At 28.0% G+C, this 15417-nt stretch overlaps 1 protein-coding gene across 1 annotated transcript in view; it reads right to left on the bottom strand.

Moving 5' to 3' along the window:
- LOC123305862 (lysosomal-trafficking regulator) overlaps positions 1–15417 on the bottom strand; it is a 78350-nt gene that overhangs the window by 54917 nt on the left and 8016 nt on the right. Inside the window, exon 2 of the mRNA XM_044887696.1 lies at positions 10007–10092. Coding sequence (XP_044743631.1) covers positions 10007–10092 — 86 coding nt within the window. The remainder of the gene's footprint in view (positions 1–10006; positions 10093–15417) is intronic.

The following is a 15417-nucleotide window of genomic DNA, read 5'->3' as shown; positions in this document are numbered from 1 at the left end:
ATAATTTTCCTTTGCTGTTTGTTAAATAAATGAGCTTTTATTATTTTGATTATCAAATTTTGATTTTATATCGAAATAAATGTCAGAATTTCATCGATTTGAAAATAATTTATATTCGTACGAAGTTTTTTTAGTACTACACACGGTAAGAGTATATGAGCTGCTAGTGAAACGAGATATAAATTGACAAATGAAGTAATGGTTGGCGATACCGTGCGAATATATGCGGTATATAATGACTAAATGAGTGGATATGTAGAAACATTTCGCTATATCTAATAAATTGAATAACCTTAAGGGGGGAATAACCTTCTCAATAGATTTTATTGGAATTATTTTCTACAAAGATAAAATAATAATATTTATATTTTGTATTGATATCTCAATTCAAGTGACACGGCTGATTTCAATAAAATGATTGATATAAACATTGTTAAGTCTGGTTATTATTTATATGCTTTAATCAAATCAATAATTCAATCGAATCAAAATATATTATTATTTATGTATTAAACATTATTAATACTTATATTAATAATTAGATCTATTATTTATTTTTATTAATTAATATTCGGAATGGACGCGGTTTTTAACGATAATGGAATAGTTTTTTACAGTGTATTGCATTTAAGATGAAGACACCCTCATATTTTTAAGATACTTAACCGAAATCAAAATTTTAAACTCAGCCTAATACAAATTGACAAATATGGCCGATTCTAAATAGGGTCAAGTTCAAATAAGAAAGACACACTATATAGCTTAAAGCGTTAAGAACTTAACTAGCGGATTGACGTCCTAACCAACGATATCCAAAGGATCCAAGTGTATTATACAATAAGAAGAATAAAAGAAGAAATTATTAAATATCGCGTGAATTACATCATAAACTAAACTTCCGTTGCGTGTTTAGATATTGGGAAGTATTTTTTTTGTAGTATTCAGGTCACGATAATTTTGTCTAAAGTTAACGACCGAGAAGATAAAGAAAGAAGAGTCAGAACAAAAATTGTCAGGTAATTGAAATTATATCTATTTCACTATATTTCAAAGATATCACAATAGTTATAAGAAATTTCATGTATATGAAATTTCAGCTTTTTCTTAATTTGGTTTTTCGATCTTCATGACGTTTCATGACGTACGAGCTTACTTAAACTTTTAATCTAGAATAGGGGATAATCTTGATGTCGAATTGGCCATATTACCCATAAAAATGTAAAACTGGACTTGATACCATGACAAAATTTGAAAGTGAAATTAAAATTGGTTAAAAACCGAAAAATTTATAAGCAATCAAAGATTGCATTCAAATGTTTCCCATCTCTTTTTAGCAAAACAAAGTTTTATATATAATCTCAGTGTCGATAACCACGTATAACGTCACTTGTAGGTATCTTCCTCTTTGTTTAATTAGGAATTTTAAACGTTCATATCTTGAATATATTAAAGATTTTTTAAAAGCAATTTCACTTTTCTGCACGTCCAGTGAGAATTCCTCACCTGAAGTGATGGAAAAAAATTGAGTTCGATCCCCTATTGGTCTAGAAATGATGCGTCGCAGATCGTAAGCCCGAAATAGGTGAAAATAAAAACAAAAATTTGATATAAAAATAAGAATTTGGAAAAACTTTTCTTGTCGATGCGTCATCGATCAAAAACTTAATCATCAACTTTGAACTTGTGCAATATATTAAAACAAATTATCTAGAATAAAATATGCAACGCAAAAATTTCATGGAAATTTTTTTAAATTATAAAACATCGATCGTTCGTGAATGAATCCACGATAAATATTTCTGACATACAAATCTTTTTTTAATGAATATAATTTTTTTTGATAATAAAGTAATAATATTAATAATAATTAATTAATGGTAGGCGCCTAAATCACATATTTGAGTACAGTAACCTCTTTGCAAGTAAATATTTATATATCACGTAGTAATTACAAATTTTTTTTTTGTATATTTATATAATTAATTACTATAGATGGGTTCTGAGTACAATAGATTATCAAATATTAATATTCCAAGAGCCAGACATGCCAAATTTTGAACGTACATTAAACCTAGACTTTTTCCAACGTGCAAATCTTGCAAACGTGCAAATTGTGCAGTTCTACTTCCAATATGTGCAGTTCTAAAAATTATTTTAAAACAAGATGTGGGATGGGTCTGGTGTGACTCTTGAAGATCTTGCAAATAACTTGCCAGTATAATAAAGAGTTAAAGAAAGTTTTCTGTTAAGAAAGTACGAGTGTCATTGTAATTTTGGATAAAAAGCTCGATTATCATTAAAACGAAGTTTGGACTAAATCAATTTTGAAAATTTTAGGGGGGGGGGCAATGCCTACTTTTCGAGATATTTCGAAAATAGAACTCAAAACGAACAAATTTAAAAAATAAGTAATTCCATGACAAGGATAAAATTTCATTGGCTTTATGTATTAAAAATCGTTGTGATAAACTTTTCTGCCACGATAAGAGGTGCCACACTAAATTTTCCTGAAAATAGGTCAAATTTAAAATAAAATGGTCTCTTACAAATTAAAAATATAACAAATATTTCTGCCAGAATAATCCCTGACACACCTAGTCATCTTGGACCTATCGTTAAATAGCATTGATTCACGGGCAACTCGCTTAATATATAAGTGAGTAGAAACCGGTTGTTTGGATGGCGAGTTGAATAGAATAAAGGCCATTGAACCAAATAAAAAAAGCATATCGTCTACCTTACCTTATTGATATAAAACAAGCAGTTTAGCGCACAATGTAAATTTAGCAAAACTGGCTCTTTGTATACAATAACAAAATATTAAGCATAATATAAAAATATATTCATGATACACAACAAATCCGATAACCTAAATTTGTAGTGTTTGATTAATTATCATTAATAGTAAGAAAAAAATTCAATAAAAACTATATTAAACTGTTTATTGCAAATTACAATACTTATTATTTAATTTACATAATCAATCATCACGCACGATTACATGTCTGAATTTAAGTTATGCGTATTAATTTAATTATTGATCCCTGGGGAATTGTCAAAAGTGTAAAAAAATACAAGTAGATTATTGTATGAGACTTCATTCTGATAAGCCAATACTATTAAAAACAAAAAATCTAACTAACTAAAAATTTTGAGAAATTGTTCTTTAATAAACAAGATCGCTGCAATTAGCTATGGCTGCGTCCATCCAAAGTGTACCTATGCTTCGTACTTTTTAGTTAGTATTGGTGCCTCCTATATATCGACAATAAACATATTTTTTTTAAATATTTTAAAAGCCTTATTACGGAAGACTTTATTGATAAACATCTTTAAAAGTAAAATATGTGTTTGGTAAATCACCAGGTTTCGTTTAAGGTAAAATGTCCGCAAGCCCGCTATTTTACCGAATTAAATAAAATTTGAAGTAAATGTTAAGAATAAGCTTCATCTTGAGAATTGCTGAATAGGGAATCTTCATGTATTTTTTGTATATTTTTAATTCATTGTTTACACCGTTATAACAAAGTAAAAAAATATAAATACTGCTTAAAAATGCTGTATTTAAGTAAGTGTAAAAAAATATTTAAAATACATTATAATTTTGAGATATTTAAACGCAATTTTTTGGCGCTATCTGTTGATGACGTATAAGTACGTGATCTGTCAATTGGTGACAGTTCAATGTATAATTTACACTTTAAAAAAATGAATTTACAACACAAAATTTACACTCGTTATTATTAAGTTTTCTAATAAAAAGCTGTAGAGTACTATAATTTAATGAAATACCATATAAAATGTAAGTAATTAATATCATACAGTATGTCAACAAATTTGACAAACCCGTACTATGATGTCACGTCCGTATAAAAATTTGAATTTCCGTTTTAGAAATTTTTAAATGTCCTCACTGAATTTGTACTTTTATTAATTAATTTTAAGTAATTACAAAGATATTAATTACTAAAATTTAGTTGAAATGTCCAGTCATTAAAGTTACAGAAGAAAAATATTTGAACCAAATTTAAATTTCATGAATATTCCCTATTCAAAATTATTTACCCGTCAATTAAAAAAGGTATCCCAATCAAAGCAAATTGATAAAAATACCCTATAAGACCCTCCTTTATAAGAAACTACACAATTTTTTCATTCAAACAAAACATTTTTATTGGAAAATCTTTTTCAAATACTTTTATCAGTATAAAAGCAATAGCTCCTTTTACGGAGGAAATTTGATAAAAAAAGAGACCTTGTATATTTTTATGAACTTACAATTCGTTGTGTGCGTAGTCATGGTAGGGACAATAAAATCGATGCCAGCGCTTCCAGTGAAAAATTTTGGCGATAAAGGTGGCTGTTATGACTAATTTGCAGTTCTTTACATGTTAATGTTATAGAAAATGTAAAATTAAAATTATTGAAAAACACTAATTAATTAAATTAATGCATTAAAAATTGTGAAATCAAATTGCACAAATATTATTTTTTAAATGAATATTATCATAATTATTTATTTAAATTTGCGAGACAATAAAATTAAATTTTTAATGTAAGTCATAATGCAATCCATACAATTCTATAATTAAAGTAGTGTATCGTTACCATGGAAACGCCTCCAATAAAACTCACGCACGGTGCGAATACAAAAAAGCAACACTATTAAAAAGTAAAAATTTAATAATTAACTTTAAATTTTGATAAATTTTTCTTAAACCATGTTAAGGATGTACGAGCGCCAGGACAATTTTGAATAAAAGGCTTAATTTTTTAATTTCAGCTTGATATATCTTTTCGTTTTTGAGTAATCGTGATGACAGACGGACAGACAGACAACTGGAAATGGACTAATCAGGTGGTTTTATGAACACCTGTACCAAAATTTTGTTCATAGTATCAATATTTTTAAGCGTTACAAACTTGAGACGAAACTTAGTATACCTTGGTATATTTCATATACATGGTATAAAAACATGCAATTTCTCTATTGTAGCAAAGCTTCTTAAGCTTTCATTTTTACAATAAAATAGAGTATAATAATGCATTAAAAACTGAAAAAAGTTTAATTTTAAAATCGTAACATTTTTTATAAAAAAAGTAACAATTAGAACAGAAATCAACGATATATTTTTGAACTTGGCTATAACGGACATTCTACCTTAACAGTCAATACCAAGAATAAACTCAACATAAATTATAAATAATACCATGTATTACAAATTAATGTGTAGGTATTCTGTATAAATGGAGCCTTCCTTCTATGCAGGAGGTCAAACTTATTTTAAATATAAAAAAAAATTTTTTATTTATATAAGAAAAATATTACCCAAAGCCCCAAAGATATTTAAAGCAAAAACGATTGAATAAAAAAAAATGTAAATTATATACCCTTAACAAAAATTTTAATAATCAAGAGAGTTATTTGCAGTTAATTAAATTTAATTAGTCTTATTCTAAACATGTATTTAATTAGATTAGATTATATAGTGTTCTGTTTAAGTAGTATTATTTTACCATTTTACACGCTTCAAATATTCTTTTTAAGTATATCTATGTTAATTAGTTGTTTGTGGTATTTAAAATAGTTTTTGGTATTTAAAGTAGTCCGGATGATTGAACAAGTAACATAGTCTTATGACCTCTTGCGTGGCAAAATTGTTAATAGGGTATTCTACCATATTTAAATAAAAAAAACTTTTAACAAAAAGAAAACCGACTTCAAAAGAAATTTTTTTCCAAAACAAATTAAAATGCACTAAAAAGTAAACAAATAATGATAATATAATGGAGTTAAAATAATTGTTATTTTTGGAGTCGGTGTCAGCCAAGCTAATGTAGCAAACTGTTCTGTCAGAGTTGTTTCCTTGGCTGCCACCGACTCCAAAAATAACAATAATTTTAACTCCATTATATTATCATTATTTGTTTACTTTTTAGTGCATTTTAATTTGTTTTGGAAAAATTTTTCTTTTGAATTCGGTTTTCTTTTTGTTAAAAGTTTTTTTTATTTTGTGATTTTTAGTGAATCTGAAGTGCACTAACTAATTTTTCACTAAAAAAAGAATCATCGAAGTGATATTGAGTTATTCGTCCTCTTGTCGTGCATACTTAATGCAACTTTAAGACTTTTATGATTTTCTCATGGATGCCGTCAGAACTAGACCAAAATGAAATGGGACCAAAGGGGAAGCACCAGCTTTCAAACAGATAAAGAATCATCAAAATCAGTTCACCCAGTCAAAAGTTCTGAGGTAACAAACATAAAAAAAAAATACAGTCGAATTGATAACCTCCTCCGTTTTTGTTTGAAGTCGGTTAAAAAGTACTTCAAAATGTTGATTTTGCTAATAAAAAGCCACCAAAAATTTATTTCGCAAAAATACACACGCTTTCTTGCCAAAAACTGTCAAAAACGCGGGCATCCAATTTGAGGACGTAATATGGGTATCACTATACGAAATAACACAAATAAGTTTGACAGATATATTCATAGACATCTGATTATAATATAAATATAAATACTTATCTATGTATATATTATACCCAGCTGTCTACACTGAACTAACTGATGGTCTATGACTCATACCGCTATGACATCACAGCAGGGCTTACCCGCGTTTTAGGTCACGTGATATACAGTTTAAAAGTTACGATTTTAAAAGAAAAATGTGCTTTTATGACTCAGAAATCAGAATATTTAAGTATATTTTTACATAAATTTTAACTTGGTTTAAATTTCATGATTTAATTTTGACTAACGATAATACCCTATTCAATGAATATAAATTAATTACTTACTTGACTGTTCATGTGACGGCCGAACTACTTTAAAATAGTTTTTGATATTTAACACAAAATTTTGTATTTAAAAAAAAAAAAAAAAAAAAAAAGTAGCGTTGGGTTGGTTATCACATTACAACAGGTGTGTCGTTACATTACCGCAAAATTTTAAATCGTGTTTTCAGTAAGGTGACGAAATGATAATATATAATTTGACTTCCGGGGAATTTTTGTGGGTACAATAATGAAATTACGTTATTTTGAAAGATATTGGTAATTCAAGTACAGCGGCCATGGGCGGAGTACTTTTTTGCTTAAAATTAATCATGAAAAAACATTTTGCAAAATTTTTCAATTCTAAATCAAAAACGCGAACTAAAAATGTTCAATGTCTTAAAAATGGAATGGATTTCTATCCTTTACATCTTAAATATGAACAACTTTGAAAATTTATAGCAGTTAACAGAGACTATTCGCACCTTGTTTGTGTGAGTTTTATTGGAAGCGTTTCCATGGTAACGATACACTACTTTAATTATAGAATTATTATATATGGATGCATATATTATTGTATGGATTGCATATATAACTTAAATTGAAAATTTAATATTATTGTCTCACACAATTATGATAATTAACATTTGAAAAATAATATTTGTGCAATTTGATTTCTTATTTTCACAATTTTCAATGCATTAAGTTTAATTAATTAGTGTTTTTCAATAATTTTAATTGGACATTTTCTATAACATTAGGTAACATGTAAAGAATTGCAAATTAGTCATAACAACCTCCTTTATCGCCAAAATTTTTCACTGTAAGCGTTGGCATCGATTTTATTGTCCCTATCATGACCACGCACACAACGAATAAAAAACTACAAATTAGGAATGGGTTGCTAGAAATACCTTAAGTTAGAGTAAAATGTAGTATTTATTTCTTCAAAAAAATTAAGATAACTAAAAATAAATTTGAAAAGAGCATTATATATAAACTTTCTCTACAATGAATAAAAATAAATATTTATGGAAATTTTTTCTCCATTAATTACAATATCGATCTTATTATTTATAATTAATTTTAATGAAAACCATAACTTTCTCTACATGCTTAGTTTTATCTAATGAATCTAACAACACATTTGACATCACCACGCATAAATATTAGACGCGAAACCACAGCCGTTACAGAGATTTTATCTGTATTGAATTACTGTTAACATAAATGAAAATTAACTCCATTTAAGGACGATCCCAAAAAATTGAGTGTATTTTATAAATTGACTGTAAAATATTTGAGACTTACTCATCAAATTTTGAAGGTGTATTCTGTTAGAACTTGACAAAATTAAAAGCAAAATTTTTCGATATATACCATAGTTTTAGAAATATTGATTCCTAAAGATTTAGAGAAAATCACTTATAGAAGAAATAATTTATTTAACTAATAAATGTTAGTTTTCAAAATTTTTCATAAGAAAATTTGCCTTGTTACTTCGAAAAATGTATCTAATCGTCATATGAACTGGGTTTTAATATTTTTTAGATCCAAACTTCTAAGAATAATTTATCAATTACTAGTTCCCTTTTGATTAAACGACCAGTTTCTGATTTATCGACTGAAGAAGCTGCTTCAGTCAAGGGATACCACTTCTTGAATAGGGTTTCTGTCTATATCTCAGAAAATACTACCCTAATCGTCAAAGGATATTTTTATTTTCTGGTTAAATGTTACTCTAGAAAATATTTTTATCTAAATCGAAGATCAAATAATTTTTGCAATTTTCTTAAGGGGTACTCCTTGGAAAAAATTGAGAAAATAACAAAAAAAAATTTGATGAAATTTGATTTTTAGGGTAATTTTGACACATAAAATACTAAAATCGTTAAAATTAAATGTGAACAACAATAATAAGTAATACTAAAATCGGATTCATTTAACGATTGAGAGAGCAATTTTTGAGATATTGCTTAAAATCTTGTACGAAAAACTTCTACTTCGGGGCGATTTTTGGGAATTGTATGCTTGATTAGTCCACGCTAGCATGAATAATCTATAAATAGGAAAATCGAGTTGCCCTGTAGTCGAAAGAGCAGATACTCTCAAATACAATTGCATTCTATATCTCAGAAACTGCTCTGTATCGTAAGAAAAAGGACGATTTTTGTATTTTTCGTATTTTATGGATCAAAATTAGCTTGGAAGGTGATTTTGATCCAATTTGGAGACAAAAATCCAAAAAAGTTGTGTCTAGTATATTAATTGCAAACCACGTGGCAACTAAATTTTATTGTTTGCTTTAAATACATCATAAACAAGTCAAATTTATAGCCATTCCAAGAAAGGTAACCAACAAATCTCCATAAAAACATGAGAAAGTATTAAAAAATTAACAAATAAAAAAATTAACTGCTCAATAAATTTAGTTTTATTATTTATCACCAGCGGCGTGTACGTCATAACACGCGTCAGACAGTCTACACAATGTTTTCAAATTTCATTGATGCATCAAAAAAAAAAATTTGGAGCAGCAGATCTCCATGACTAAAGTTATATTTCTCCCTCATATTTCAACTCTTAGACAAGCTTTTCTTGGAAATGGGAAATAGAAACTGCTTAAAAATATGATTTTGTGACATAAAAAGGCGTTGAAAAGTTGGGATAGGTTGCTATCCCAAAAAAGCAATTCCTGGACACAATATGACCTTACATACCAATTTTCAAGCCTGTAGCTCAATTGGACGAGGTTCTGGAAATGTATAAGAGCTTAAAAATCGTGAAAAAACACGATTTTAAGGTATAAACCAGGGGTGGAGATGCTGGAAGTTAACACTCTCAGAATGCACGTCCTTAACATTAACTCTTGCGCGTACCGAATTTCAACTTTCTATATTTTTTATATTTTTAAAATTTGAATAAAAATGTTTTTCATTTTTTTATAATCTTAGTTTGAAAAATGCCTACAAATTAGGCTTCTAGACCAGAACACACCCTTAATAAAAACGCTAATAAGAGTATGTCTTAAGCAAGGAGTCATGAAACGGATTACAACGATCTTATTTCTCCTCATTGATCTTCGATACAGCGATTCTAAGTCTATATTTTTTGGAGAAATATGATCAAAAATTTAATAACCATTGACATTGTACTCTGTTAGAAACCACGTGTAGCTTATTATGCAAATTTTTATAAGTTAAATCCAAAGATATGTGGTTTTACTTACCAGAATGAAAGTAATGAGTTAACATTTGCACCATTTTGAACTTGTAACAAGAATTCAGCCAAAAATAAATCCAACCAACACGATTTCTGTAATGAGAAAAAAATAAATTCTTTAATTGTTACATAATTTTAAAGAATGCTTAATGAATAAATTCTTAATTTTTAATAATTAAATTCTGTTATGTTTTTAAAGAATTCTTTTAATGAATTATTTCTGTTATCTATTATGTTTTAAAAAAACTTTTTTTATAAAAAGGTATGCATCTTAAGGAGTTTCACCTAAGATAAATTTCTAAAAATCCAAAATGAAAGAACGGACATCTAAACATTCATAAAAATCAATGAAAATACAAGAACTACCGAAAGCAGCTAAAAGAATTTTAAGTATTAGAATAAAAAGTTTAGATCCATTGATTGATTTGATTTACTGTGAAACCGCTTTCGAAGTCGAAAAAACTCTATAGATTTTACCAAAACAAAGGTGTTTCGAATCTGCATGCTGTTTGAATGAGAAAAAAGAGTTATATATTTGACATGAACGAATTTCCGACTAGATGAAATTTTGACAAGAGACAATCCCTCGTTTTGCATTAGACACAGTAGGTAATTGGACAGGGCCCGAACTGTCAGGGATCGGTTCTTACGATCCAGAAAAAATTATTTGATCTATCGACTTAAATCCTTTTACAACTTTTTGAAATTAATTAAAACAGGTCCTCAAATGTCCAAAAGATAAATTATTTTATTTTATTTTCATTTTTTATACCCTGTATATATGTAATATATATCAAAGTATATTAAGTTTAGTCCCAAGTTTGTAACGCCTATAAATAATGATACTACGAACAAATTTTTGGTATAGGTATTCATAAAATCACCTAATTAGTCCATTTCCGGTTGTCCGTCCATCTCTCAGTCTGTCTGTAGACACGATAACTCAAAAATGAAATGAGATATCAAGCTGAAATGTAGCGTGCTCAGGACGTAAAAATTGGGGCTATATTCGTAAATCAGCAACATAGATCAATTGGGATTTGGATCCGTAGGTTCTATCTTGTAAACCGTTAGAGATAGAACAAAAGTTAAAGTGTAAAAAATGTTCCTTATAAAAAAATAAACAACTTTTGCTTGAAACTTTTTTTCGTAAACATCACTGTTTACCCGTGAGAGCGCAAATCATTCGAAAATTGTATACTATGTATTATATGGGAGTGGAGCCTAAATTGCCGAGCGGTCTAAGGCGTTAGTCTTTGAACGTTGGACTATTTAGACTTAGGTTGCGGGTTCGAATCCACGCAGCGACAGTGTGAACAATTTATAAATAATGGGAGTGCAGAATTGATCACATTGTCGTCGTTCTTATCCAACCCTTGGATAAGAACGAAGTAATCGATTCCACCCACATCAAAAAGGTAATTGTAAATATGAATGTAATTGAATAAATAAAGATTAACAAATAATGATGTGGGTGGCCTCTGTGATGAGGCGGTTGTCATAAAAACGGAGGTTAAACCCCCATTATTATTATTTTTATATGGGAGTATCAGTTATATATGTGTGACATGTATGTATGTGTAATGTGACAGTGTAATCAACACTGTCTATATATGGTATTTCAACAATTAACTCAGTCAATAGTTTGTTTTAATTAATTTTTGCTAAAAAAATCAGTTTTTTTTTTCACAAAAACTTGTGCAATTTTTTTGTTTTTTTAATTATGATTCTAATTTTCAGATTTAGAAACTAGAAACGGAATTACTAACAAAATTTAAAAGGTATCATCGCCCACGTGTTGTAAAACTTGCTTACTTGCTTTTTAATACTTGCATAATATTATGTAATTTTTTTTCCCTTAAGGAGAGTGACTCGCCAGTAATAGAAAAAAATAAATTAGTAGATAAGGATCCGAATTTTTAGTATGTTATAGTTCACGAAATATATTATTGTATAAAACAAAAATTTGGGTATCTTACCGTTCAATTAAGAGAATTTTTATTAATTGAACGGTAAGATACCCAAATTTTTGTTTTATACAATAATATATTTCGTGAACTATAACATACTAAAAATTCGGATCCTTATCTACTAATTTATTTTTTTCTATTATTGCCGAAGGACCTTCCTTAAATAATAAAAAAAAATGTTTTCCTTAAAAATATTTTTCCTTAAAAAACATCTTGTGTCTAAAAAATAAGAGAGTTCCCTTAATGAATAAAATAAATTCTGTTGCGTCTTAGATTATGTAAAATCAATTATTTTTATAAAATAAATATCTGAGTGCAGCAACATTCAACATCACAGTGCATATAACTACCATTTAAAATATAGTCAACTCTCATGTCTCAGCTCTTAACCAACTAACTCTTACTCAGAAAACCAGAATCTATAGCTGGCAAACAACATTCTTTACTTATTTTTTTATTTTACTTAAAACAAGTTAATTTTTTTTTTATTTATTAATAATATATCCATGCATAATTAATTATATTGTATGAAAGACAGAGACAGAGATGCAAGACTTGTTTTTATATTTAAAAAAATGTAAAAAATCTAAAATAAGATTATTAGACCTTATAATGTGTTTTAATGTGGATTTGATGTGACATAGTCAGACTAACAGGTTTAATATGAAGTGTTAAAAATGTCTTTCTATATGCGGTTTTTATAATAAAAAAAAAACTACTCCATATTACTTTGTACGTTTCGAATGTATACTCGATTTCATAATAAACACTTCTGTCTATTAAAATCTCGCAGGGCATGAGCCGATATCAGTATGGGTGTCAGTCCCATAATGGCATACCAAACCAGCAATATTTATTAAACTGACAAAATATGACAACAAACATAGCGTTTTACACCTATGCTGAATAGGATCGTAGTTCAATAATTCGTAATGATAAACACGCCAAAAATCATAGTGGAAAAAGCAAGAAGCATTGCGACATCAGCAATGTAGTATGGGATTCAAGACTATACTCTCGAGTTAAAGAGTTACTATTTACTAATGTAAGTCACGCCAAAGTTTTTAAACCATAGAGTATTGTAAATAATGCTATAGTTACGGATCTTACGGTATTATTATATAGAATGTTATGTCGAGCTTATTGAGTCTTGAAATTAGAATTCTAATAGCAGATTCGTAATAAAAGAAACCAAAAACACACGGGTACAATATTTCGATGGAACAATTTCGCTAATTCTTTTTGTTGTGTTGTTAATTATTGCCACGAGAAGGTCTGTATGAAAGAAAAAATTATGGAAGTTGAGCGAAACATTAAGAAAAAATAATAAATTCAATAAATTGGTGGAAACGCATATAAATAATGCGTTATATTACCATATTATGTACTAATGTATTTATTTGCGCTCCCATCGATGTATTATTTATTATTTTTCAAGTATTGTGAATAGGTATTTAATATTAAAAATTGCTGATGAATAGTAAAAATTAAATAAATTGTAGATGAAACGAAGTTCATCGGGTCACCTATTTTGAATGAATCCTTTATTACGGAATCCTAAAAACCAATTCTCTAATAAATCTTTATGTTACCTAACTAGTTAAGAGTCGATAAAGAATCAGATAACAATTACCTGTTTTAAAAAAAAACTAACAACCATATAACAACCCCCAACAAATAAAATAAGAGCCGCTCAGAATTGAATAGCTTACAACCTGAATGCGAAACATATTACAGAAAAACATTTTACATATTTTTAATGAATTCGGAAGGATTTAAGGACGTTCATGCTTCAACAATATTAGTAGAGAAATAAAAAACAATATGATAATGCGACAGTTTAAATGATTTTCTATGATTTAAGGATGTATGAGCATGACAACAATGTTTGATTTAAAGGCTCAAAATTTGTTTGTAGGTAGTCTTTTACTCAAAGAATATGTGGTTAAAATTTCAGCTTAGGTGTCCGTGCAAATTTTTAAGAAAAAAGTCATTAAAAATCGATATAAAATACATTGGCTCTTATGGAGGAATCTCAAAAAACGACATATTTTGGAAGTTTTTGATAATTTTCATTTGGAATGAATGAAAACAAATTAAAAAAAAACTTTTTAATAGAAAGTAAACATATTAGCAATGAATTAGAAAAGAAAAAAACTAAGTGTCACCGTCCATATAAGGGATGTAAGAGCAGGGTAGATTAAGGGTTGAAATTATTTTTATCTTATTTTCAACTTTGATGATGAATTTTGTTATAACTTCATGAATGTAGACGAAAAATAAGAATAAAATTTTTCGATATGTGTCTTGGTTTTCGAAATATCGAAAGCTAAATAGTTAAACAAAATTTTCAATTTTCGATATTTTGAAAATTAAGCCAGATATCGAAAAATTTTATTCTTACTTTTCGTCTTATATCGTCAAGTAATAATATAAATTTATCATCAAAATTGAAAATATCTATTTTTAAATTTGTGCCCCCACTACCATGCTCATACATCCTTAAGACAGGAAAAATAACCTGTTATCGAATTAATTTAAAGTTTAAAAAATGACTAAAAGTAAGGTTTAACATGGGACTAAATGAAAAATATAAATCGATATTTTTCAAAAATTATATCGATAACCATACTTGAAACTTTTACCAGTTAATAATTATTTAAACTTTTAATAGAATTTCAAAAAAAATTTTCTATTTTCTATTAATTTAAAATTCTTTAAAATTTATATACTGTTTCCCTATGAACGCACATAGCAAAACAGGTTGACGCATGAACGTCCTTAAGTGTTTCGATACCAAAACGAAAGTTAATACTTTGATAGTTAATTTCTCCTAAACCCTTCAGAGAATCGATGAATTTTTCACAAAAGACGTATAAAAAGATGATTCATTGATAATTTTTAGATTAATTTGAATGTTTCGGTATCAAAATACCTTAATAACTGGCAACCCAAAATTTAGAATTTTGGGAACCCAACGATTATCACTCTCGCGTTCAAAAGTAAACGACATTCTGGGGCAAATAGGTTTACTTTCAATAAAAAAAAGATTACAATAGACTAGTGAAGTGTTAAGAACTTTAAGTACCTGTATAATGAATGATCTTATTTATGTATCGATAAACATATACCGGGTTCAAAAGTCTTTGTCATCATAGATGATGATTGATGACATTATTTAAAAATTTAAAAAACTTAAATGTAAAGACTAAAGACTTGACGGATTAATTAAATTTCTCATACAAAATAATGTTTTATAGACCAGGGTAGATAATTTTTGAAACCAAAAAAAATTACAGTAGGATGAAACCCATTAGAAAAGCAGGGGAATATGATCAAAATGAGAGGAAACATAAATTACGGTCGATCCGAATTCGGGAAGTGGGAGGGGGAGAGCTTTTAAGGGTAAAAAATGGTTTATCTTGATTTCCGGCAAAACTACAAGTCT

The sequence above is a fragment of the Chrysoperla carnea genome, chromosome 1, assembly GCF_905475395.1.
Source record: "Chrysoperla carnea chromosome 1, inChrCarn1.1, whole genome shotgun sequence".
Classification (NCBI taxonomy): domain Eukaryota; kingdom Metazoa; phylum Arthropoda; class Insecta; order Neuroptera; family Chrysopidae; genus Chrysoperla; species Chrysoperla carnea.
Note: the sequence above shows the minus strand (reverse complement) of the source record. Positions and strands in the feature narration are given on the sequence as shown.